General features: G+C 40.5%; 1 protein-coding gene across 16 annotated transcripts in view; it reads right to left on the bottom strand.

The window, feature by feature from the left end:
• Window positions 1-26,024, bottom strand: part of CCSER2 (coiled-coil serine rich protein 2) — a 221,163-nt gene that overhangs the window by 72,325 nt on the left and 122,814 nt on the right. For 8 of the 16 annotated variants that reach the window (XR_008558818.1, XM_054729279.1, XM_054729277.1 and 5 more), the window contains 2 exons: window positions 15,921-16,083; window positions 2,986-3,181 (listed from right to left, as the gene is read on the bottom strand). Coding sequence is in view for 13 of the 16 variants with exons in the window: in XM_054729279.1 (XP_054585254.1) it covers window positions 2,986-3,181; window positions 15,921-16,083 (359 nt within the window). In the remaining 3 variants the exon portion in view is untranslated. Of the gene's footprint in view, window positions 1-2,985; window positions 3,182-11,314; window positions 11,362-15,920; window positions 16,084-16,757; window positions 16,839-26,024 lie in introns of those variants that run through there. The other 8 variants (XR_008558819.1, XR_008558820.1, XM_054729280.1 and 5 more) reach the window with 6 other exon arrangements.

Raw genomic sequence — 26,024 nt, 5'->3', positions numbered from 1 at the left:
AGTTCCCTGTGATTAGCTGACAGAGCAGCCTCGGGGCCGGTGTGCAGATGGTTCTGTACACCACACAGACGGCACCGGAAGTGGACAGCTGAGCACGCCAGTCTCTTTCTGGGACACCCAGAGGAACAGCAGTGAAGGAAATCCTCCTGTGGGCAAATCTCAAGCGGTGCATCTGGTGTTCACTTTACTCAGAAGGAAAAATGGCCAGATGTGCAATTATAAACCAATTCATGGCTGCGGTCAGTGGTTTGATTTCTAACCTGAGGACTCACAGCACAAGCTGCCCTGGAACTGCTAAGACAGCAGAGGGCGAGGGGGAAGGGGAAGTGCAGTTTTCATCTCACTGTCTGCACAGGGAAGCCAGCAGTCTCGGCTGGTCAAGACAAATCGCCAGAGGTGGGGGGAGCACAGAGACTGTTTTTCACTAAGCCTCGGATACTATGTGAATGTTTTTAGACCGGGTATATTTATCACACTAAACTTTTTAAAATTTAGTAATATTAAAAGGGAAAAAATTAAGAGGCAGTTATATGAAATCTTGGACTTATTCAGCTTTTAACATCTATTAGCATTTTGGGGAAATTTAAACATGCCCTAAAAAGATTTTGCAATTTTCTTCTCATAATTTTGTTGTCACTGTGTAAACAAAAAGTCAATTGATCAATGTGTACTGTCTAAAATTTCAGAGGTCATAATGCACAAAGCCATTAAGAGATTTAGTTTTTCAAAAAAGTGTCTTGAAAAGCAGCTTTCTATTCTTATGGTCCTTATTCACTTATTCTCTAAATTACCTAACTTCTCTCACTATTAGAGGTGGCCTGGTCTTATTAGCTAATATTTGATCATGCTTCATGTTTTTTTATTTTGTGTGTGTGTGTGTGTGTGTTTTAAATATAATTTATTGATTTTTTACAGAGAGGAATAGAGAGTTAGAAACATCGATGAGAGAGAAACATCAATCAGCTGCCTCCTGCACACCCCCTACTGGGGATGTGCCTGCAACCAAGGTACATGCTCTTGACCGGAATCAAACCTGGGACCCTTGAGTCCACAGGCCGATGCTCTATCCACTGAGCCACACCGGCTAGGGCATGCTTCATGTTTCAGGACAATAAACCCAGACACAAAAGAAGCTATCCCACTGGCTGACTCAAAGGAGACACTGAACATAGTTTAGCTATTTCCCACCCTTTCTACGTCCTCTTTCCTTTGACTCTAAAGCTCCTGATCAGAAATCTTCTCTCCAGACTGGCAAGCAGAGAAATACGATAAAAACTGGTCTACACTAAGCTCTATGTCTGTATATTTCAAACTTGAAATCCTTTCTGTCTTGAAAAGAGTCCAAGAACAGGATATCTGCACGTTCTCACTCCCAGCCTTAGCACAGAAAGGTCCAATATCTATAAGCATGGAGAAGAGTAGTCCAGGAAATCCATAACCAAATAATATAAAATAATTCACATGACAGTAACAGAATATACTAATCATCATTGCTGACATAGCAGAGCCATATTTCACTTCTGAGCATATGGCTTGAGTTTGGTTTTATTACCATCATAAACTCTAAAACTTGGTCCATGCTCAGAATTAGCTAGAACACACAACCCTGAGGAAGATGAGAAAATAAGTTGAGCAAGCAAGCCAGAATGTTCTTTCTCAACATTAATTTAAGCAAAATTTGACCAGTCTATAAAAGACAAATATAGATTTAAAACTAAAGATATCCACATTTTGAAATTAGTATTTTATTTCTAAATTTTCTGCTATGCATCTGACCTTGTCTCTTAAGTGTTATATGTTCAAACCAAAAAAATGCTATTGAATCAGAAGCCAGATTCAAACATCAGCTCACCCCTGTCTTTTGAGAAGTCACATCACTGTTATTAGTCTAGATTTTTCTCAAATAAAAATATAAGATGGAGAAAGATTAAACTTAAAGGTTTCAAAAAAAAAAAAAAGTACAATTATATGATTACTAGGGGCCGAGTGCATGAATTTGTGCATGGGTGGGGTCTGGCCAGTTCACCCCGATGGGGGCCAATTGGGCTGGGCCAGCGGGGGGGAAGGGGATGTGGGCAGTTGGCCAGCTGGCCCTGCCCCCAATCAGGGGATGGGGGGCTGATCAGGGGCGGGACCAGTCAGGGGGAGAGGCTGCAGGCAGTTGGCTGGCCGGCCTGCCCCCAACTGGGGAAGGGGGGCCTATTGGGAGCCGGGCTGGCCTGGGGGAGGGACCGCAGGACGCTGGGGGGGGGGGCCCCCAATCGGGCCAGTTGGCTGCCCCAGTGTGCGTCATAGCGACCAGTCGTTCTGGTCGTTCCAATCACTTGGCTTCTATGTATATAGATGTAAATAAAAACTGCTCTTTCTTATTTCCCACTTAGCTGAAATTAGTAGCAGTCACTAATGACTGAAAGCCTACTATGTTTCAGGTATTAAATCTCTCAATTTACAACTACTGTTTCTAATTCTCTCATAACCTTATAGTGCAGGTACTATAAAAATGAGGAAACAGAAGCAGAGATTGGCTTATCCAATATTACACAGCTCATAAATGTTGGGGACTGTATGGAGACCATATACAAATTCTTATATTTTTTTCTTCCACAAAAATTTCTATTGTGTACTATTTAAAAAATATATATTTTAATATATTTTTATTGACTTCAGAGAGGAAAGGAGAGGGAGAAAGAAATAGAAACATCAATGATTAAGAGAATCATTAATTGGCTGCCTCCTGCATGCCCCACACTGGGGATCGAGCCTGAAACCCAAAAATGTGCTCTGACCGGAAATCAAACTGTGACCTTTCGACAGGTCGATCAGAAGCACTGAGGCACACCAGCTGGGCTATTAAGTACCATTGACAAGTATTATTTTTACAGAAATCTAAATAGACATTAAAAACCCAATTTAAAATTTTTAAAGTAATGTTAATACAGCTTGCAACTAAAAATATCAAGAGTCAAAAGTTCATTATATACTCACCTGATGTAGCAGACGTTTCAGTTTGAGTAACTGAGTTTTTACAGCAGTGCAATCCTGGACCATGTGCCGGAGGGTCATCTCATCCAGGATCACTGTATTTTCGGGCACATCCACAAACACTCTCTGAGCCTGGAAAAAGGGGGTCCCTCCATAGCTTTCAAAATGACCCAAAGGAGATTCTCTGTAGGGAGAGCCTCTAGAAGGGCAGGAGAAGTTGGAAGTAAAAGATATACAACACAAATTTCAGAAAGAAATAAAGGTAATACAATTATTGCAATGAATATTATAACTGACTTATCATTATCACAAAGCCTCTGACTTTTACTCACCTCAGACCCTGAATTTGTTTCCACTGAAAAGTCCAATCAGTTCTAGTTGCACAGCTCTTCCCTTTTTGTATTTTACACATTGGCTGAATAAACCTTATTCCTTAGGAACATGAATAGAAACAAAAATCTTTGGGGAAAGGCCTTGCCTGGAAAAAATACACTTATTTTTCTTTTTCCTGCACCGATTGCCTCCTTTTTATCTGTTGACTTTAATTGGCCTCTTCAACATCACATTTTTTTAGCCCCATAACACTACAGGACTCCTATTTCTTGAAAGTCCCAGTAGACAGTTAAGTTTTACACTGTTGACAAATCATTTTTTCCAATAAAGATTAAATAAGATTTTTAAATCTTGTTTCCTAATCTTAAACTACATTTTAAAAATCCACTGTAAAAAAAAAAAATTAAACTTTTAGTTTCACACAATACACATTCTGAATAATTTAGAATTTTTTTGTTTGGACATTTAAGACTAAGGATAATGTGTTTCATGGATTCCATCTTTCAATCAAAAGTCATAGTTACAGCAATTTAAAAAGTACTGCATTCACAATACACATAATTCCAGTTGGTTCTTATGTTAAGACAAAAACATGCTGAAAAAATGTTCTTTCCAATATGCTGTAATGGCTATGTTTTATCAGGATTAAAGTTAAATTCCTGATGCAATAAATTTGCCAAACTCATAATGCATTAAATTTCAACCACATTAAAAAGTAGAAATATGATTTCCGCTAAAATTTCCTAGCTTTGAACAAATATTCTCAAATATCCAATATGAGCTTTGTTTTCACAATATTATTTTTCTTTGAAAGTACTTCAGGCCTTATTTTTCTTTTAAACACCCCCTACTGGTGTGGCGACAAGAAGTGCCAAGAGGCCAGGCAGAGCTAAGGCGATGCAGCTGTATCTTGAGTGGGCTTCTGCAGGGCGACAGGTGGGCCTGTGCCCAGCCCTGGGCTGCATGATGGGAAGCAGATCCCAGTTCCCTAGGGAGTCCAGCGAGCCCCGTGCTAGGAAGAAAAGGAAGTGACCGCCTTCCCACAGGTTACCGCCGCACCCCCAAGGCTGGTCTGTTTAAACCACTGGCGAGGTCCAGGAGGCAGAGTGCGGGTCCCTGGGGAAAGAAGAGCAGCTCAGAGCAGGGACATTCTAGCTGCGTACTGGATGGAGGCAGACCAGACGTGGGGCTCTGCTGGGCTGAGCGTCGGTCACAGTGCCAAGGGCCAGGCAGGGACCGTGACTGCCAGTGGCCTGCAGCAGAGAACCTCCAGGGAGGGCTGAGACCAGCACACCCAGTGGCCAACTTGACATCATGGAGCAAAATCCAGCGGGCTCCACAAAGGGTGAACACAATAGGCACTAGAACCTATGGAGGGGAACACTTTTTATTTTTAATATTTTCTTTACTTTTTCTTTTATATTTCATTTCAAAAATGTGTTTCCTCTCTTTTCACTTTTGTCACCATTGCAATTAGCTAGTTATTAATATTAATAGGATTGAGGCAAAGCGTCTGCCGGACATAAGCACGGTCATCTGGGCAGCTGCACCTGGAGCTGCAACGCTGCACTCCCAGGGAACCACTGTCCACTCCCTGAAAATCACCGGGGGAAGGGGCCCAACCAAGGGGAGATGGACGCTTGCACAGTGAAGGCGAGGTGAGGTAGGGAAGGCACTTGCCTGTCAGGCTAACCTGGAACAAAATATAACTGGCTGGGGTTGGAGCCACTGCAAGCCTGTGAAAATCTGGAATACAAATCCGCAGACAAAGGAATTCTTTCTCTCTTGTTCCTCTGGGTTCCTTGCACTCACTCGCCTTCCATAACCATGTGGCCCTGGAGCTGCATGGCCCATAGCCAAGCAAACCCCACACACAATGGAGTGTGGCTGGGAACACGAGCTAGCCTAGTGAGATGCAGGACTGGACTGTGCAAATGCAGTGGAAAGTCTGGGCAACGGCTTTAAATCCCGCTCCGCAAAGACAAAGCCAGACTTCTTCCATGGAGAGACAGGGCGATGGGACCTTGGGAACACAGGGAGGGGTTTACTTCAACCAAAATAACGCTTTTTCAATACCTTATCCTCCTGTGGGGGCCTCAAGATATTCTTATTCCCATGGCACCCAAAGAAGTACAGTTCCACCAATAACAAGTGGGGACATGGAGACCACCCCACCAATAAAACTTTAATATCTCTGTTTCTCTCTTTTCTTTTCTTATACTACGTTTCTTTCTTTTTTTTCATTTATTCTTTTCCTATTCTATATTTTATTTTATTTATTATTATTTTTTTAACAATTGTCTCATTTAATATTTTTTACTTTTCTTTCTCATGCTTATTCTTTTTCTTTTCATATTCCCTTCTGTTTCTTTTTTCTTTTCTAATTCTTTGGTCTCTTGTCTTTCTGTATTGTTTTTTCCTCATAATTATTCTTGTTTTTGTGGCTGTTGGCTTGTTGTTTTCAGCTTTGCTTGCTTGGTCTTGTTCTGCTCTGTCAGCACCTGTGTATGAGGTGGTTGAGGTTGAGCCTCACAGTCATCCAGCCCACGCGCTAAGCCCACCCATGAATAGGAGGACAGCAATCGAGACACAATTACAACAGCTGGGTCCACACAACTCACACGTACATTCCTAGAGCATCCCACTCAGGTCAAGAAGACTACACGAACTCATACAATTTAACAACAGGAAGATAAACAATCCAATCAAAAAATGGGCAATGGACCTAAATAGATACTTTTTGAAAGAAGACATACAGAAGGCCAAGAACATATGAAAACATATGTTCACTAATCATCCAAGAGCTGCAAGTCAAAACAACAATGAGGTACCACCTCACACCTGTCAGAATGGCTATCATCAACAAATCAACAAACGACAAGTGCTGGAGAGGATGCGGAGAAAAAGGAACCCTCGTGCACTGCTGGTGGGAATGCAGAGTGGTGCAGCCACTGTGGAGAACAGTATGGCGTTTCCTCACAAAATGAAACTCCCATTTGACCCAATAATCCCATTTCCAGGAATATATCCCAAGAAATCAGAAACACCAATCAAAAGGGATATATGCACCCCTATGTTCATAGCAGCACAATTTATAATAGCTAAGATTTGGAAACAGCCTAAGTGCCCCTCAGCAGATGAGTGGATTAAAAAACTGTGGTACATCTACACAGTGGAATACTATACCACTGTAAAAAAGAAGGAACTCTTACCATTAGCAACAACATGGATGGACCTGGAGAGCATCATGCTAAGTGAAATAAGCCAGTCTGAGAAAGATAAATATCACATGATCTCACTCATATGTGGAATATAATGAACAACATCAACTGATGAACAAAAATAGAGCCAGAGGGAAAAAAATAATATCTTAAGAACATATAGAAGTAATCCTGTTATTTGCAGATTTTTAATATTTCCTACAACCTTTGTAATATCATACTATGTTAGTACAGTTTGGGTAATATTATTATGCTTAAAATCCTTTTTTTCTTGAAATATTAATGTTTACTGCATGTAATATTATTATATTTAAGATTTTTTTTCTTGAGATAAAAAATAAAAATAAAAAGATTAAAAAGAAGAAGACTACACAACTGGCTTGCACAAGACAACTACTACAGAAGGCTACCCCATGAAGACGGGGAGTTATAGCAGCCCTATCCACACATAGAAACAAACACAAAGAAACAGCAAAAATGTGGAAATAAAGAAACTGGCCCCAATGAAAGAACAAGAGGAATTTACAGAAAAAGAGTTAAATGAAATGGAAGCAAGCAATTTATTAGTAATAGAGTATAAAGTAATTGTTTTAAAAATGTTCAACAGCATGACAAATAACATAGAAACCATGGAAAACAACTACTCGGAAATGAAGAATAACATATCTGAAATAAAGAACACCCTGGAAGACATAAGCGGTAGGCTAGAAGAAGAAGAGTATCAAATAAATGAATTAGAAGACAAGGTAGGAAAAAATCAATCACAGCAGCAAGACTCTGGAGGGGACTTTAGCAATACAGTCATAGTAGGGGACTTTAGCATTCCACTGATATCATTGGATAGATCTTCCAGACCAACCCCCACACCCCACCCCCGCCCAAAAAAAAGAAAATGGCAACCTTAAATGACACACTAGATCTGAAGGATTTAGTTGATATTTACAGAACATTTCACCCCAAAGCTGTAGAATATACATCCTTCTTAAAAACAAGTCATAACAAATTCAAGAAGATTAAAATCATATCAAGTATCTTCTTGGAGCACAATGGCATGAAATTATAAATCAACTACAGTTAAAAAAAAAAACAACACAACACCTCAAAAACATGGAGGCTAAATAGTAAACAATAAATGTGTTACCAATGAGATCAAGGAAGAAATTAAAATCACCCTGGAAACAGATGAAAATGAACACACAACAACCCCAAATCTACAGGACACAGCGAAAGTAATCCTGAAGGGAGAAGTTCATAGTATTATAGTCCTATCTCAAGAAACAAGAAAAATCTCAAATAAACAATCTAATGCTACAACTAAAAGACCTAGGAAAAGAACAACAGGAAAATCCCAGAGAAAGTAGAAGGAAGGAAACAATAAAGATTAGAGCAGGAATAAATGGCATAGAGACCAAAGGAAAAAAATACAATATAAAAGATCAATGAAACCAAGAATTGGTTCTTTGAAAAGATAAATAAGATTGATAAACCTTTAGTCAGATTCATCAAGAAACAAAGAGGACCCAAATTAAGTCAAAAATAAAATTTATAACAACTGGCATCACAGAAATACAAAGGATTTCAAGGAAATACTATGAACAATTATATGCCAACCAAATGGACAACCTGAGTAAAATGGAAAAATTCCTAGAAACATACAATCTTCCAAAATTCAATCAAGAAGAATCCGAAAACCTGAATAAACTGATAACTAATGAAAAAAACTCCCAACAAACAAAAGTCCTGGACTGCATGGCTGCACAGACGAGTTTTACCAGACATTCAAAGAAAAACAAACACCTATCCTCAAACTATTCCAAAAAATTCCAGAGGAATACTTCCAAGCTGTTTTTACTAGGCCAACATTATCCTAATTCCAAAACCAAACAAAGACACTACAAAGAGAGAAAATTACAGGTCATTATCCCTGATAAACAAAGATGCCAAAATCCTCAACAAGATATTAATAAATCAGATTCAGCAATACATGAAAAAGATCATACATCATGACCAAGTGGGACTTATTCTGAGAATTCAAGGCTGGTATAATATTCACAAATCAATAAACGTGATACATCACATAAACAAAATGCAGGATAAAAATCACATGATCCTATCAATAGACACAGAAAAGGCATTCGACAAAATTCAGTCCCATTTATAATAAAAACTCCATTAGATAGGCTTACATAGTAAATGTTAAATAAAAACCAACTACTATTGTATTATTACCAATAATTTCCAACTTCTGTATGTTGAAAACGTTTTCTAACATAAATGTCAAAAGAATACTATTATGCCATATACCCTTCAGCTATCTACTCCAATTGGTAAATGTTGACACACTTTTCTTTACATCAAGTTGGAAATAACATAATACCTCACTAGAGGACCATTTGAAGTTTTCTGTGGGGAAAAAGAGTGTAATTGAGAAAGCAAGAGGCAGAAGAAGACAAAGATAGCTAAAATATAACAGATGTTATTTTCAGAAAATAAAATGGCACTATGGACACAAGAAAGGGGAAAAACAGAACAGAGCGATTTTGACATTTCACATTCTGAAAAGATGATGCTCACAGCTGAGCAGTTGAGTTGAAATGGGAGGTTAGATACTTTCCCAGAGCACAAGCACAGATCCAGGGATGAAGACATAAACAAGATGAAAACAATGAACCTGAGACCAAAGAGGATTAGTAGACACAGCACCTCATACTGAGATGACAGAGACACAACCCTGGCCCAGGGGCTCCACTCATTGGAGCACTGTTCCATCCACCAAAAGGGGGTGGGTTCAGTCCCAGGTTGGTGGGCACATAGGAGGCAACCGATTGATGTTTCTCTCTTTTTTTCTTTCTCTTTCCCTCACTCTCTCCTTTCCTCCCTCTTTCTCTCCCTCTCTCTCAAGAATCAATGAACACATGATCTCACTCATATGTGGAATCTAATGAACAAAATAAACTGTTGGAACAAAATAGATCCAGAACACAGAAACATGGAGCAGACATGAATCTCAGCGGTGGAGGGAAGGCAGGGGTGGGAGGGAAGAGATCAAGCGAGGAACTTGTATGCATGTATGCACAACCCATGGGCACAGACAGTAGGGTGATGGAGCCTGGGGAGTGGCACAGGGTGGCTATAAGTCAATGGGGGGAAAAGGGACCTATGTAACACTTTCAAGAATAATGATTTTTTTTTTTAAAGTGCTATTTGGGAAAAAAATATATATCCTTGATGAGGATTTAAAAAAAAGATGACAAGCACACAACTGTACTTTTATACAAATTTTAATAATCATGGCTTTCTAGTAGAGAATTATATGGTGAAAGCAACAGAACACTGCAAGCTGCTTTGGGGAAAATACTGGAAGATCAGCAGTGTGTTCGTAAAGGCAGAAATGCGCCTTTGTGGTCTATGTGGTCAATCACAGGCCAGGCAGGTTAGTAGATAAGAAGAAACCAAGAGAGGTATGTGTGAAGGGATAAATGAGTTCAGTGGTTATAGAAACTTGAGAAAGAAATGCCCACAATCACCAACATTATTTAACATTGTTTTATAAATACAGCCAATAAAATCAACAAGAAAATAAAGGATCAGAATAACTATAGAAAGAAATCTTTAAGATATCAGCCTTCTTTAACATTCAATAACAGCACCTGATATTCATCCCACACATCTAATAATCACATTGCTGCCCAATTACTTATTGTAGTTTTAAAGGAATCTCACAAAATTATGTGGCTGTATCCATATACTTCTCCACTTCTACCAAGCTTCTTAATCACCAAGATGTGTGATTTTGTGCTTAAGGTTTCTGATTCATAGATTAGACTGGTAAATGGAGGGGTGTTTGGAGTAAGGTGGTAGGAGAGAGAGAGATATTTTTCTTTATTTATTTCCTAATCTGAGTCACAATTTGTCTTCACACAACCTTTAGTGTTTCTTTACTCACTTTTATTAAAAATCGTATGATAAAAGTTAAATGTGTGTGTTTTTATGTTCATAGTGTATTTTTTAAAGGCTTGATTCAACAGAACCTCAAACAAAATTCCAGCAAGTTATTTTGTGGATATCAACAAAGTGATTCTAAAATTTATATGAACAGGCAAAAGACCCAGAATAACCAACACAATTTTGAAGAATAAGGTCAGACTGACTATATCTGACTTGTAGGCGTACTATGTAAAGTAACACTAATCAAGACAATGGAGCACTGACTAAAGAATAGACAGATCGGTACACCACAACAGAGTCCAGAAATACACCCACACCCATAGAACCAACTTGTCTTTGACAAAGAGCAAAAACAATTCAAAGAAGATAGGGCAGTCTTTTCAACATATGGTACTGGAACAAATGGAAGATATCAAGGGAGAAAATCCAGGTGACCTTGGATTTGGCAATAGGTTTTTAGATACAAACAAAAAGTACAATCATTAAAGAAAAAATTGACAAGCTGGACTACATAAAAATATCTGCTCTGTGAAAAACAAAATTAAGAAAATGAAAAAGCAAGCCACAGACTGAAAGGAAATATTTGTAAAATATATCTCTGATAAAGGACTGTTATCTAAAATATACAAAGAACTTTTAAAATTCAACAAGAAAACAAACAACCTAATTTAAAATTGAGCAAAAGATCTAAACAGACATCTCACTAACGAAGATGTACAATACCAAGCATATGAAAAATGCTCAACATAATATATCATTAGGGAATTGTAAATTAAAACAATGAGATATTACTACACACCTATCAGAATGGTTATAATCCAAAACACAGCACCGACTTCTGATGAGGATGTGTAGCAACAGCAGCGCTCATTCACTGCTGGAAGAAATGCAAAATGTGTAGCCACTTTGCAAGACACTTTGGCAGTTTCTTACCAAATTAAACTTACTCCTATATATGTGGTCCAGCAATTGTGCTTGTTATTTACCAAAATGAGTTAAAAATTTATACACAGAAATGTTTAGAGCAGCTTTATTCATAATCGCCAATTTTTGGAAGCAATTAAGATGTCCTTTAGTATGTGAATGGATAAACAAACTGTAGTACACTCATACAATGGACTATTATTTAGAAACTTTAAAAATAAGCTATAAGCACATGAAAAAATATGGAGGAACCTTAAATGCATATTGCTAACTGAAAAAATCAAATCCGAAAAGGCTACACACTGTCTATTTCCAACAATATGGCATTCTGGACAATGCAAAACTATGGAGATAGTAAAAAAAAATCAGTATTTGCCAGGAATATTGCCAAGAGTGGTAGGGCACGGGGAGAGGAAGAGATGAATAAATTATTCAGTATGATACAGTAATGGTAGATACATGCCTTTATACATTCATCAAAGCCCAGAGAATGTACACACACAGAGTGAGCCCTAATGTAAACTATGAATTTCCGTGAATAATGTGTACCAATACTGACTCATCAGTTGTAACAACTAATGTAACATGTTAATAACAGGATAAACTGTATAAAAGAAGGTGAGGGAGTATATGAGAACTCGCTGAACTTTCTGCTCAATATTTTTATAAATCTAAAACTGTTCTAAAAAATGAAGTCTATTAAACAAACAAAGAAAAAAATGACAAAAGAGAAGAGCAGAATAAATATCTCCAAAAATTCACTCCTTCATAAAAGCACTGAAATCACTGGCAAATTAGTGAAAACTAACTTTTTCAGAACTCTGGAAATCAACCAAATGCTTGCAACAACGGAGGAGCACTTATTTAAAAAAATCTTAGTGAGATCAACAGTGGCATTTTAATTTTTTCTACTGCCATTCTTATCTCCCTAGCTCTGTGGCAGCTTGAAAAACAAGAGTCTTACAAGCATGATAGCTGTGAAATTCAGCAATCAGTAGAGGGTGGGCGGGAGGTGGGCTCTCCAAAAAGCATAATCTCCAGAAAACTGCTACTATTTGACTTTATCTGCCGCTTCCTTAGAAAAGGCCCATTCTCAGCAGTTGTTTTGACTTGATTCAGAACTCATTATGTGGAAACAGCTTTAATTCTAGTATATTTGTTGAAAAGAATTGGTGGCAATTGTTTAAAATCCCAGTTCCATGAGACCGTGATACCAATTGGGGCAAACAAGCTGACCAAAAAACTACTACGCTTTTATTATTGATATATAGGATGTCTACAGAAGAATTCTCAACAAAATACTGACAAATTGAATCTAGCAACTTATAAAATAACTAGAGGCCCGGTACATGAAATTCGTGGGGGGGGGGGGGTGAGCAGGAGCAGTGGGATTGTTCCTCAGCCGGGCCTGAACCCTATCGCAATCCGGGACCCTTTGGGGATGTCCAACTGCATCTTGCAATCCAGGACCATTGGCTCCTAACCGCTTGCCTACCTGCTTGCCTGAATGATCACCCCTAACTGCTTGTCTGCCTGTCTGATCACCCCTAACCGCCTCTGCCTCGGCCCCCACTGCAGCGGCTTCATCCAGAAGGACGTCTGGAATGACGTGTGGAAGGTTGTTCAGCTGTCCGGTCTAATTAGCATATTACACTTTTATTATTATATATTACATACTACAACCAAGTGGGATTTATCTGAGAAATGCAAAGTTGGTATAAGTCAATGTTATCACCAAATTAAGAGAATGAGGGGAAAAATAATTATCTCAATAGACACAAATTACATTTGACAAAATCCAACAGCCAACCTCCCATGGTCCCTCTTCTCAGTTGGCTCCCCCATCGGGGGCCAATGAGGAGGGGAGGCGGCTGGCCAACCTTCCGTGGTCCCTCCCCCTAGCCGGTCAATCTCCTGCGGTCCCTTCCCCTGTCCGGCTGCCCCCCCACCCCCCGCAATCGGCCCCAATTGGCCCCGATCACTGGCCAGGCCAAGGGACCCCAACCATGCATGAATTCGTGCACCGGGCCTCTAGTGTTTATATGTTAAAGGCACTGTGGAGTCTACTATTAAAAAACTCACTTAACGTTGTTTAATTTGTTCATTCCTACACTCATTTGATCAGAGAATCTCTTTTATTTACACCTACTGACATCCAGGAATATAATTTTTGGAAAATGTTGCTTAACTTTCCTGACATAAACTAGTCAGCCTAGGCTTGATCATTCCCAGGGACAGAGATGACTAACCCTAGGTAATTGGTTCCATTTTGGATGGTCTGACTAATAGCCTCTCACTGTAAGTTGAATTGGCATCTTTATTTTAAATGCACAGATCGTTTTGCTATTTAGTTAGAAATCACATCTATTCATTCCTCCATAGGACCTAGCAGGCCAGCTCTAAATGTAGTTCTCTGAAAATGCCACCCATTTCATAAATGTTTTTACACATGCTATTTTTCCCATCTGAATCTCATCCTTCTCCTACATAAACCACTCCTCTACAAACTCTACAGTCATACTTCACAATCAATAGTAACTTTCTTTATACAGCACTACCTGAGACAAAAGCCATTGCTGCATACTCCTGCAGTCTGTAGACATCACCATATTAAGGCACATGACACCACAGCCCTACACGAATACTGCATTATAACTACCGACATGCCTGTCCCTCTCAGCCTCCTCAGGCTGCCAGCAGATCTACTCCTCCTCTTTGCATGGATGGAAGAGACACACAAATCTCCTACCTCACCAATAACTGCAATGATTCCAACTGAGCCCACACACTGCACAGCTTCTTATCATCCTCAGAACAATGCTCCAAGAAGCTGTGACCAATCTACAGCGTTCACCCCTCATGCAATACCCAAATTCATTCCAGCTTGAGCATTAAGCACAGAGTTCAATATGCTGGTTTCTCAATGAGTATCTGTGAAATGAATGAATGAATCTTATCTGAAGTATAAGCAATGATTCATGTTTTAGTTAGACTTCTAAATTTTCGTAAGTTGGCTTTAAATTTACCTTCTTTTAAACCAAACATCAAAGATGAGAGAAGCAAAACCTTCATTATTAGCAATAATTAACCAATGAACTTATATGCATATATGCATAACCCATGAACACAGACAATAGTGCTATATGCCCTGTGGAGCGTGGGAGGGTGTGGGGGGCTAATGGGGGAGGAAGAGGGACATCTGTAATATTTTCAACAATAAAGATAAATTTTTTTTTTTAAAAAGACTATTTTCACATCAGATTCTTGTCTTATAATACCAATTCTCTGATGTCCATTCCTTAACAAAAGCCCAGATGTGAGAAAGAAAATAGCCAAAATAATGCCTGGAAGGATGTGTACTGCAGGAATTCTTTCAGCTCTTCTAAATGTCATCCTTGCCATAATCTTTAGTTGGCCATCATCATTACATGACCCACTGTAGAAACACCTTTTCTCACTTGGACTAGAGTTCTCTGTGGACTTAAGGAATTTATCATTATTTCTACTTTGGGAAACTGTCTGAGACCTGTCCACTGCATCACAAGGTATTTTCATACAATGCAACCTGTCAGGTTTCTGTCTTATAAAAGCCAAACAATTCAGGAGAAATGTGTCCTTTGTCTTATGGACCCTGGAGCTCTTGTACTCGATCCAGTTTTGTTCTTTGCATTTGCCTTAAGGAATTAGAGCCCATTTTTTTTCTTACTTCAAGAACTATATGGGGCCATGTGTTTCCCTCCCACTATTTCATTATTTGTATTGTACATTGGCTCAAAAATGACCTCAAATCCCAATGGAACAAGATGAGAGAGTAACAAAGAAAAAAATGTAACAACTACCACTGGGTGTTTAATATAAGCCAAATACTGCTCTTTTAACCTGATCTTTGAACAGTGAGGAAAAGGCATTATAGAGTCTACAAATGATAAACTGAAGTGGAGAGGGATTACATACATTACCTAAGCTCACAAAGCGAACATGTGCCAGACCAGGCTTGAATGATTACAAAGACACTTATATACAAGGTCTGATCAAATTAAAGACTACGCTATGCTTCAAAAAGAAAAAGAATTCTAGCATTGTAAAGTACCTTCCTTTGTTTCTAACAGTACTTGAGAAATTTTTTAAATTTCAATTTATATGTACAAAAGAAGACAAGTCACTTGGCACTAATTTTACATTAGTATTTAAAAAATAATAAACTTTAACAAAGTCAACTTTTAATCATTCCCAAAAGAGAACTAGAAAAATCACAACAAAACTTAAATTCCAAATAGCATACATAAATAAAATATTAATATTCATGAGAAAGTTAATGAACAAAGATTTGGGTCAAAAGGAAAAAACTAGACATATTATTCCAATTAGTACTATATAGAACTTGAAATATTTTTTGCCGCACCAAAAACAAAAACAAAAAACAGTCCAAAAAATGTTTTTTTGGGGAAGGAGTGGAGAATAAAGGGGAAATTATGATTCAAAATTAATAAGAGGATAGAAAATTAGACTCACCTGCTCAAGTCACTTTTTCCATGGTGATGATAGCGGTCAGGATGACTGAGGGGGTAATGTTCCTGTCCACTCCACCTCTGGGGTGACCTTTTCCAAAATCCTTCCTGCGACTGCCGAACATTTCTGTCTGATCGATCAAAGCGATTCATATTGTCACACTCCACTAGGCAGATTCAAAAGCAAAACACTATAAACATGTACATACTCTACAAAAGTTAACTACTTAGAGCTTGATCATTAATTGCTGCTGAAAATATAAAAGTAGTATTCTAAAAAATACCAATCATTTATGTTAGCTAATCACAAAATCAAGATTTCCAAGAAAAATAAAAAACTAGTTCTTTTGGTAACAACTTAAGTTTATATCATTCAAAACTAAAGTATATTATAAAACTTTCCTATCACAGTCACTAAAAGTAATAATTAATGTTTCAAAAGAGCAAATGATATTTGAAATCAGCATTACACATCTTAAACACCAGTTTTATGTGGTTTTCATCATTGTCACTCGTTGGTTCTGACTTCAGAATAAAATGACAAGAAAAAGTATTTAAGGCTAGTAGAGAATTCATTATTAAAAATGAATGTCACAATATTCCTCATTTCAAAAAGCACACATTAACTTTTTATCACAAGCAAATCCTGTGTTTGCAATGAAGCTTCCAGTTTTAGAAGGACGCTCCAATCTGCCTGCAGTACAGCCTGTTCAATGGTCTAAAATGCCACTGAGCACAAAGCCGGCCTTTGAAGCAACAAACAGTCCACTCCCTGAAATCCAAATGCCACAAAAACACGAAAAGAATCTCTTTCAAACAGCCAAGCTTCTCCTTCACTTACCGGAACACTTTTTCCTCACATATCTGAGCACTCGCAGAGAGAGTTACTTTGTACAACAGAGACATTGTGTCGCCTGCTGCCTACTCAGACATACTTGCACTCAGGCAGACAAGCAGGCCTTCCTTCCTGCTAGATTCCCAGCCTCCCTGTGGGAAGCAAGCCCAGTTTACCCTGTGACTCCATCTTCCCTCAGCTCACATAGCTACTGAGTTAGGACTGTTACTAAAAATACACCTCAACACTAAATCAAGCCAGGAACAGGAAAGGATTCTCCAGTCTGAGAATTATTACATGAGAAAGTTCAAATCCGGCATGTTCAGAACTCCTTGTGATTAAAAAACAAAACAAAACAAAAACGAACCTTAAAAAATAAATGTAATCCCAATTAAACAACAACAACTCATTACAGTATTTTAATGATTGTATTCCCTTAACCTAAAACTTGAATTAGAAATATGGAGAGTATCCCATTATACTACACCAGATGAAAAACAAACTTTCCCACTCCAAAGGAAAAACGGTGTAATTAAATTCTCATATACACTGAACTCACTGTACCATATGTCTTCTAAATGAATAACATTTTATTTTTTTAAATATATTTGTATTGATTTCAGAGAGGAAAGGAGAGATAGATAGAAACATCAATGATGAGAGAGAGTCATTGATCAGCTGCTTCCCGCACGCCCCACACTGGAGATCTAGCCGACAACCCAGGATTGTACCCTGATGGGAATCAAACCATAACCTCCTGATTCATAGGTCTCATAGGTCAAAGATCAACAATAGAGCCAGGCTGGCCAGGCTAAGATTTTAAAAGACAATGAAATTTTGTTTAACTTCACTAAAGGAATAAATCTGGGGGGGGGGGGGGGAAGGGACTATATTTTATACTATTTTAAAGTACTTTTTTATAATAAACTAGAGGCCCAGTGCACAAAATTCATGCACGGCGGAGGGGGGGGGGGGGGGGCGGTTGTCCCTCAACCCAGCCTGCACCCTCTCCAATCTGGGACCCCTCTCACAACCCAGGACTGCTGGCTCCCAACTATTCGCCTGCCTGCCTTCCTGATTGCCCCTAACCGCTTCTGCCTGCCAGCCTGATCACCCCCTAACCACTCCCATGCCAGCCTCATTGATGTCTAACTGCTCCCCTGCCAGCCTGTTTGCCCCCAACTTCCCTCCTCTGCCGGCCTGGTCACCCACAACTGCCCTCTCCTGCAGGGTTGATCACCCCCAACTGCCCTCCCTTGCAGGTCTGGGCCCTCCCAACTGCCCTCCCCTGCTGGCCATCTTGTGGTGGCCATCTTATGTCCACATGAGGGCAGGATCTTTGACCACATGGGGGCAACCATATTGTGTGGTGGAGTGATGGTCAATCTGCATATTACTCTTTTATTACATAGGATAGAGGCCTGTTGCATGGGTGGGGGCCAGCTGGTTTGCCCTGAAGGCTGTCCCGGATCAGGGTGGGGGTTCCCTTGGGGCGTGGTGTGGCCTGGGCGAGGGGTCTGTGGTGGTTTGCAGGCCAGTCACGCCCCTCGGTGACCCAAGCGGAGGCCCTGGTATCTGGAATTTATTTATCGTCTACAATTAAAACTTTGTAGCCTGGAGCGGAGCCAAGCCTCCTGCTCGCTCCGTGGCCAGCAGCCATTTCTGTTTGAATTTATGTATCTTCTATAATTGAAACTTTGTAGCCTGGAGTGAAGGTCTGAGCCGGCCAGGGCTGCAGAAGCTTGGCTTCCTCCATCATCCAGGGCAACCCTAGCCTCCTGCTCTTCCAGCTCCATGGCTGCCGCCATTTATTTATTTATTTATTTTTTCTTTTTTTTTTATTAAGGTATTATATGTATACATATCTTACCATTGCCACCTCCCACCCCACTCCCATAAATGCCCTCACCCCCCAGAGTTTTGCACCCGTTGGTTATGCTTATATGCATGCATACAAGTCCTTTGATTGATCTCATATCTTCCCCACCTCTCCCTAACTTTCCCCCTGTAATTTTGACAGTCTGTTTGATGCTTTACTGTCTCTGTATCTATCTTTTTGTTCAAGTTTATAATGTTCTTTATTACCCATAAATGAGTGAGATCATGTGGTATTTTTCTTTCATTGACTGGCTTATTTCACTTAACATAATGTTCTCCAATTCCATCCAGGTTGCTGCAAATGCTGAGAATTCCTTCTTTTTTATGGCAGCATAGTATTCCATTGTGTAGATGTACCACAGTTTTCTGATCCAGTCATCTGCTGATGGGCACCTAGGCTGTTTCCAAATCTTAGCTATGGTGAATTGTGCTGCTATGAACATAGGGGTGCATATATTCTTTCTGATTGGTGTTTCTAGTTTCTTCGGATATATTCCCAGGAGTGGGATTACTGGGTCAAATGGGAGTTCCATTTTCAGTTTTTTGAGGAAACTCCATACTGTTCTCCACAGTGGCTGCACCAGTCTGCATTCCCACCAGCAGTGCACGAGGGTTCCTTTTTCTCCGCATCCTCGCCAACACTTGTCGTTTGTTGATTTGTTGATGATAGCCATTCTGACAGGTGTGAGATGGTACCGCATTGTTGTTTTGATTTGCATCTCTCGGATAATTAGTGACGTTGAGCATGTTTTCATGTGTCTCTTGGCCTTCCTTCTGTCTTCTTTTGAAAAGCTTCTATTTAGGTCTGTTGCCCATTTTTTTATTGGATCATTTATCTTCCTTTTATTAAGTTGTATAAGCTGCCTGTAGATGTTGGAGATCAAACCTTTATCAGTGATGCCATTTGCAAATATGTTCTCCCATGCAGTAGGCCTTCTTGTTGTTTTGTTGATGGTTTCTTTTGCTGTGAAAAAGCTTTTTATTTTGATGTAGTCCCATTTGTTAATTTTCTCTTTAGCTTCCATTGCCCTAGGGGCAGTGTCAGTGAAGAATTTCTTTTGGCATATGTCTGAGATTTTGCTGCCTGTGGCTTGCTCTAGTATTTTTATGGTTTCCCGTCTTATGTTTAAGTCCTGTATCCATTTTGAGTTTATTTTTGTGTATGGCGTAAGTTGGTGATCAAGCTTCATTTTTTTGCATGTATCTGTCCAATTTTCCCAACACCATTTATTGAAGAGACTGTCTTGACTCCATTGTATGTTCATGCCTCCTTTGTCAAATATTAATTGAGCATAGTGGTTTGGGTCAATATCTGGATTCTCTACTCTGTTCCACTGATCTATATGTCTGTTCTTGTGCCAGTACCAGGCTGTTTTGAGAACAGTGGCTTTGTAATACAGCTTGAAATCTGGTATTGAAATCCCTCCTACTTTATTCTTCTTTTTCAGGATTGCTGTGGCTATTCGGGGTCTTTTTTTATTCCAGATGAATTTTTGGAGAGTTCTTTCAAGGTCTGTGAAATATGCCATTGGTATTTTAATGGGCAGTGCATTGAACCTATAGATTGCTTTGGGTAGTATGGACATTTTAATGATGTTGATTCTACCAATCCATGAACATGGTATGTTCTTCCATCTGTTTACGTCTTCCTCTACCTCTTTTTTCAGTGTCCTGTAGTTTTCCGTGTATAGGTCTTTTACCTTCTTAGTTAAGTTTATTCCTAGGTATCTTAATTTTTTTTGGTGCGATGGTAAATGGAATTGCCTTTTTAGTCTCTCTGTCTGTAAGTTCACTATTGGTGTATAGAAAGGCCATAGATTTCTTTGCGTTAATTTTGTATCCTGCTACATTGCCAAATTCATTTATTAAGTCTATTAGTCTTTTGACGGAGTCTTTCGGATTTTTTATGTACAATATCATGTCGTCTGCAAATAAAGACAGCTTTACTTGTTCTTTTCCAATTTGGATGCCTTTTATTTCTTCTTCTTGTCTAATTGCAATGGCTAATACTTCCAGTACTATGTCAAACAGGAGTGGTGAGAGTGGGCATCCCTGTCTTGTTCCTGTTCTTAGGGGAAATGTTTTTAGTTTTTGTCCATTGAGTATGATGTTTGCTGTGGGTTTATCATATATAGCTTTTATTATATTGAGGTATGAGCCTTCTATTCCCACCTTGTTGAGAGTTTTTATCAAGAAAGGGTGTTGTATTTTGTCAAATGCTTTTTCTGCATCAATTGATACAACTATGTGATTTTTATCTCTCAATTTGTTTATGTGATGTATCACGTTTATTGATTTGCGGATATTGTACCATCCTTGCATTCCTGGGATAAATCCTACTTGGTCATGGTGTATGATCTTTCTGATGTACTGCTGGATCCGATTTGCTAGAATTTTGTTGAGGATTTTGGCATCTATGTTCATGAGGGATATTGGTCTGTAATTCTCTTTCATTGTGTTGTCTTTATCTGGTTTTGGTATTAGGGTGATGCTGGCTTCATAGAAGGAGCTTGGAAGTGTTCCTTCCTCTTGAATTTTTTGGAATAGTCTGAGGAGGATAGGTTTTAGTTCTTCCTTGAATGTTTGGTAAAACTCTCCTGTGAAGCCATCAGGCCCCGGGCTTTTGTTTGCCGGAAGCTTTTTGATGACTGCTTCAATTTCATCCATAGTTATTGGCCTATTGAGCTCTTTAGATTCTTCTTGATTGATTTTTGGAAGGTTATATTTTTCTAGGAATATGTCCATTTCCTCCAGGTTGTCCAGTTTGTTGGAATAGAGTTGTTCGTAGTATTTTGTGACAATCCTTTGTATCTCAGCGGGGTCTGTTGTTATTTCACCTCTTTCATTTCTGATTTTGTTTATTTGGGTCCTCTCTCTTTGCTTCTTGGTGAGCCTGGCTAGAGGTCCATCAATCTTGTTTATCCTTTCAAAGAACCAGCTCTTGGTTTTGTTGATCTTTTGTATTGTTTCTTTGGTCTCTATGTCATTTATCTCTGCTCTGATCTTTGTTATTTCCTTCCTTCTGGTTACACTGGGCTTTTCTTGCTGCTCTTTTTCTAGCTCTTTGAGTTGTAGGGTTAAGTAATTTATTACCATTGTTTCTTGTTTTTTGCAATAGGCTTGTAGAGCTATGAACTTCCCTCTCAAGACTGCTTTCGCTGTGTCCCATAGATTTTGGATTGTTGTGTTTTCATTGTCATTTGTTGCCATGATGTTTTTTATTTCTTCCTTGATCTCTCTGGTGACCCAGTCATGGTTTAATAGCATGCTGTTTAGCCTCCATGTGTTTGATTTCTTTGGATTGTATTTATTGTAGTTGATTTCCAGTTTTATGCCACTGTGATCTGAGAAGACGCTTGATATAATTTCTATCTTCTTGAATTTGAAGAGACTTTGCCTGTGACCCAGCATATGGTCTATCTTTGAAAATGACCCATGTGCACTTGAGAAGAATGTATATTCTGTGGCTTTGGGGTGAAATGTTCTAAAGATGTCAATTAATTCCATCTGGTCTAGTGATTCATTTAGGATTGCTGTTTCTTTGCTGATTTTTTGTTTAGAGGATTTGTCCAGTGGTGATAGTGGGGTATTAAAGTCTCCTACTATGATTGTATTGCTATTAATCTCTCCCTTGAAATCTTCCAGGAGTTTTTTTATGTATTTGGGTGCTCCTATATTGGGAGCGTATATGTTTACCAGAATTATTTCTTCTTGTTGGATTTCTCCCTTTAGTATTATGAAGTGGCCTTCCTTATCTCTTGTTATGGCATTTACTTTGAGGTCTATTTTGTCAGATATAAGTATTGCTACCCCAGCTTTTTTTTCATTTCCATTTGCCTGAAAGATATTTTTCCATCCCTTCACTTTCAATCTGTGTGAGTCTCTTGTTCTGAGGTGGGTCTCTTGTAGACAGCATATATATGGGTCGTGTTTTTTTATCCATTCAGCTACTCGATATCTTTTGATTGGAGCATTTAGTCCATTTACATTTAAAGATATTACTGAAAGGTATTTGTTTGTGGTCATATCTATTTTTGTGTCTATATTCCTTCTTACCTGTTTATTTCTTCTTTTTACAGTATTCCCTTTAGCAATTCTTGCATTGCTGGTTTGGTGGTGATAAACTCCTTAAGCCTTTTTTTATCTGCAAAGCTCCTGATTTCCCCTTCAATTTTGATTGATAGTCTTGCTGGATATAGTATTCTTGGATTCAGTCCTTTGCTTTGCAACACTTTGTATACCTCCGTCCATTCACTTCTAGCTTGTTGTGTTTCTGTTGAGTAATCATTTGACAATCTGATGGGTGTTCCTTTGTAGGTAACTCTCTGTCTCTCTCTTGCCGCCTTTAAGATTCTCTCTTTATCATTTATATTTGCCATTGAAATTATGACATGTCTTGGTGTGGGTCTTTTGGGGTTGATCCTGCCTGGGACTCTCTGTACTTGCATAACTTTTATCTTTCCCATATCCGGGAAGTTTTCTGTCATTATTTCTTCAAATAAATTTTCTAATCCCTGCTGCTCTTCTTGTCCTTCTGGCAGCCCTATTATACGCATGTTACTTCGTTTCATGTTGTCCCGAAGCTCCCTTAGGCTTTCCTCCTGCTTTTTAATTCTTTTCTCCAATTGCTGTTCAGATTGAGCTTGTTTCTGTACCTGATCTTCTAACTCACTAATTCGGTCCTCTGCTTCTTGTAGTTTACTGTTGAAACTTTCCATGGTGTTTTTTATTGTAGCTATATCACTTTTCATTTCTTCCTGATTCTTGCATAAGTTGTTGATTTTCTCATCCATCCGATGTATAAATTCCACGACCATTACTCTAAACTCCTTTTCGGTCATGTTGCAAGCTTCAGTTTCACTGATTTCCTTTCTTGGTGACTCCACATTTTCTTTCCTCTGTGAGTTATTTCGTTTCCCCATTCTGGCTATCACTAGAAAGCTCAAGCTTCCGTTTGCGTGGACCTGGGCCGTGTGCTGTGGGGACTTCGCTCCACCCGAGTTTCACTGAAGTGCTCTGACACTAGGACGTGTGGCTGCCTTTAGTTGGTGGGAACCAGACTTGCCCAGGGTCAGTGTCCCCAGTGTTCCGTGTGGTCTCGTGTGCACACTTAGAATCAGGGGCCCTGTCTGCACCACACTGTTGGTATGTGCCGAAAATGAGATCCTTAGCATGTGCCAGGAGTCAGAGTTTCCCTGTGTCTGCACCAAGACTAGAGTGTCAGAGTCTCTGTTGCCTTGTGCAGTTTCTCGTTGAGACTCAGGGTCCCTGTGTGTGCATGCACCAACAATTGGGGTCGCTGGCTCTTAGTGTGAATGTGCTGTGAGTCAGGGATCCCAGGCAGCTGTGTCCGGCGTGCCAAATTCCCTGAAGTGGAGCTGCGTCCTGTGTGTGCTCTCTCTACTGAGCCAAACCGGCTAGGGCGCACACTCTTAATTTCCTGAAGGTGAGCTGGCTCCGTGCACTCTACCGGAGTCCCGGAAGGGGGGCGGAGTCTATACTGCGCTCCAAATTCCCCAAAGGGAAAGCCCCTCTGTGCAAGCACTAAGATTCCCCGAAGGGAGAGCTGTGACCCCAAGCCAAATTCCCCCAAATTCTCCGAAGGGGAGCCCTCTGTGCTCACTGACAGATTTCCCCAACAGGGAGCTGATTCTGTCGTGCGTGCGTAATTCCCTGAGGGGGAGCGAGTCCCTGCGCAAAGCTCTGCGGCTTGGGCGAGGGGCGGGTCTTTCAGTTAAAATGGCGCTGTCTGCGCGCCTGCGGGGAGGGGGATAGGCTCTTTGACTCACGGAATTCTGACGGGAAGTCTGGATTCTTGTTGTTTGTTGGTCTGAAGCTGTGATAGCAGTTCTCTGTCCCCAGTGGCTGCAGGGTCCTGGTTTGTGTCAGAAGCCAGGATCCGAGTCTCAGGCTGCTCTGTTTCTCAAGATGGCGTGGTCTCCGCGTCCGCAACAGCCGCGGAGATGTGTCTGCTTTGTGCACGGGGCTCCGCCGTCTAGGACTGCCTGGTTAGGCAGCCCCTTGGAAGACGTGCAGAATCTAACTGACCCTAGCTCATACACACACACACCACACACGTCTACACTCTCCTCTATCCTGCCGCCATTTATGTTGGAATTTATTTACCTTCTATAATTGAAACTTTGTACCCTTGAGTGGAGGCCTGGGCCCACCAGGGTGTGTGGAAAGCTTGGCTTCCTCCATTGCCAGGGAAACCCAAGCCTCCCTCCTGCTCTCTGTGGCCGCAGACATCTTGGTTGGGGTTAATTTACATACTCGCTCTGATTGGCTGGTGGGTGTAGCAGAGTGATGGTTAATTTGCATATTACTCTTTTATTGGATAGGAGGATTTTTGTTATTGTTAATCCTCACCCAAGGATATTTTCCCATTGATTTTTAGGGAGAGTGGAAGAGGGAAAGACAGAGAGAAACATGGATGTGAGAGAAACACATTGATTGGTTGCCTCCTGCATGGGCCCTGACCAGGGCCCAGACCAGGTATGTGCCCTTGATCATAATCGAACCTGGGACCCTCTGGTCCTCAGGTTGACACTCTATCCACTCTATATGGCTGCGGCCACGGAGCAAGCAGGAGGCTTGGCTCCGCTCAAGGCTACAAAGTTTCAATTATAGAAGATAAATAAATCCCAGATACCAGGGCCTCCGCTTGGGTCACTGGGGGGTGTGGCCAGCCTGCAAACCACCAAAGGCTCCTCACCCAGGCCACCCCACACCCCAAGGGAACCCCCACCCTGATCCGGGACACCCTTCAGGGAAAACCAGTCGGACCCCACCCGTGCACCAAGCCTCTATCCTATCTAATAAAAGAGTAATATGCAAATTGACCATCACTCCAACACACAAGATGGCTGCCCCTATGTGGTCAAAGATCCTGCCCCCATGTGGACACAAGATGGCCACCACAAGATGGCCAGCAGAGGAGGGCAGTTGGGAGGGCCCAGGCCTGCAAGGGAGGACAGTTATGGGTGATCAGGCCAGCAGGGAGGGCTGTTGGGAGGGACCAGGCCTACAAGGGAGGGCAGTTAGGGGCGATCAAGCCTGCAGGGGAGGGCAGTTAGGGATGACCAGGCCATCAGAGGAGGGAAGTTGGTGGGACCAGGCCTGCAGGGAAGGGCAGTTGGGGGGGACCAGGCCTGCAGGGGAGGGCAGTTAGGGGTGACCAGGCCTGCAGGGGAGGGCTGTTAGTGGCAATCAGGCTGTCAGGGGAGCAGTTAGGCATCAATCAGGCTGTCAGGGGAGTGGTTAGGGGGTGATCAGGCTGGCAGGCAGTAGTGGTTAGGGGCAATCAGGAAGACAGGCAGGCGAGCAGTTGGGAGGCAGCAGTCCTGGATTGTCAGAGGGATGTTCTACTGCCCGTTTAGGCCAGATCCTATT

Source organism: Eptesicus fuscus, chromosome 17, assembly GCF_027574615.1.
Source record: "Eptesicus fuscus isolate TK198812 chromosome 17, DD_ASM_mEF_20220401, whole genome shotgun sequence".
Taxonomy (NCBI): domain Eukaryota; kingdom Metazoa; phylum Chordata; class Mammalia; order Chiroptera; family Vespertilionidae; genus Eptesicus; species Eptesicus fuscus.
The sequence above is the reverse complement of the archived record's forward strand: the minus strand, read 5'-3'. Positions and strand labels throughout refer to the sequence as shown.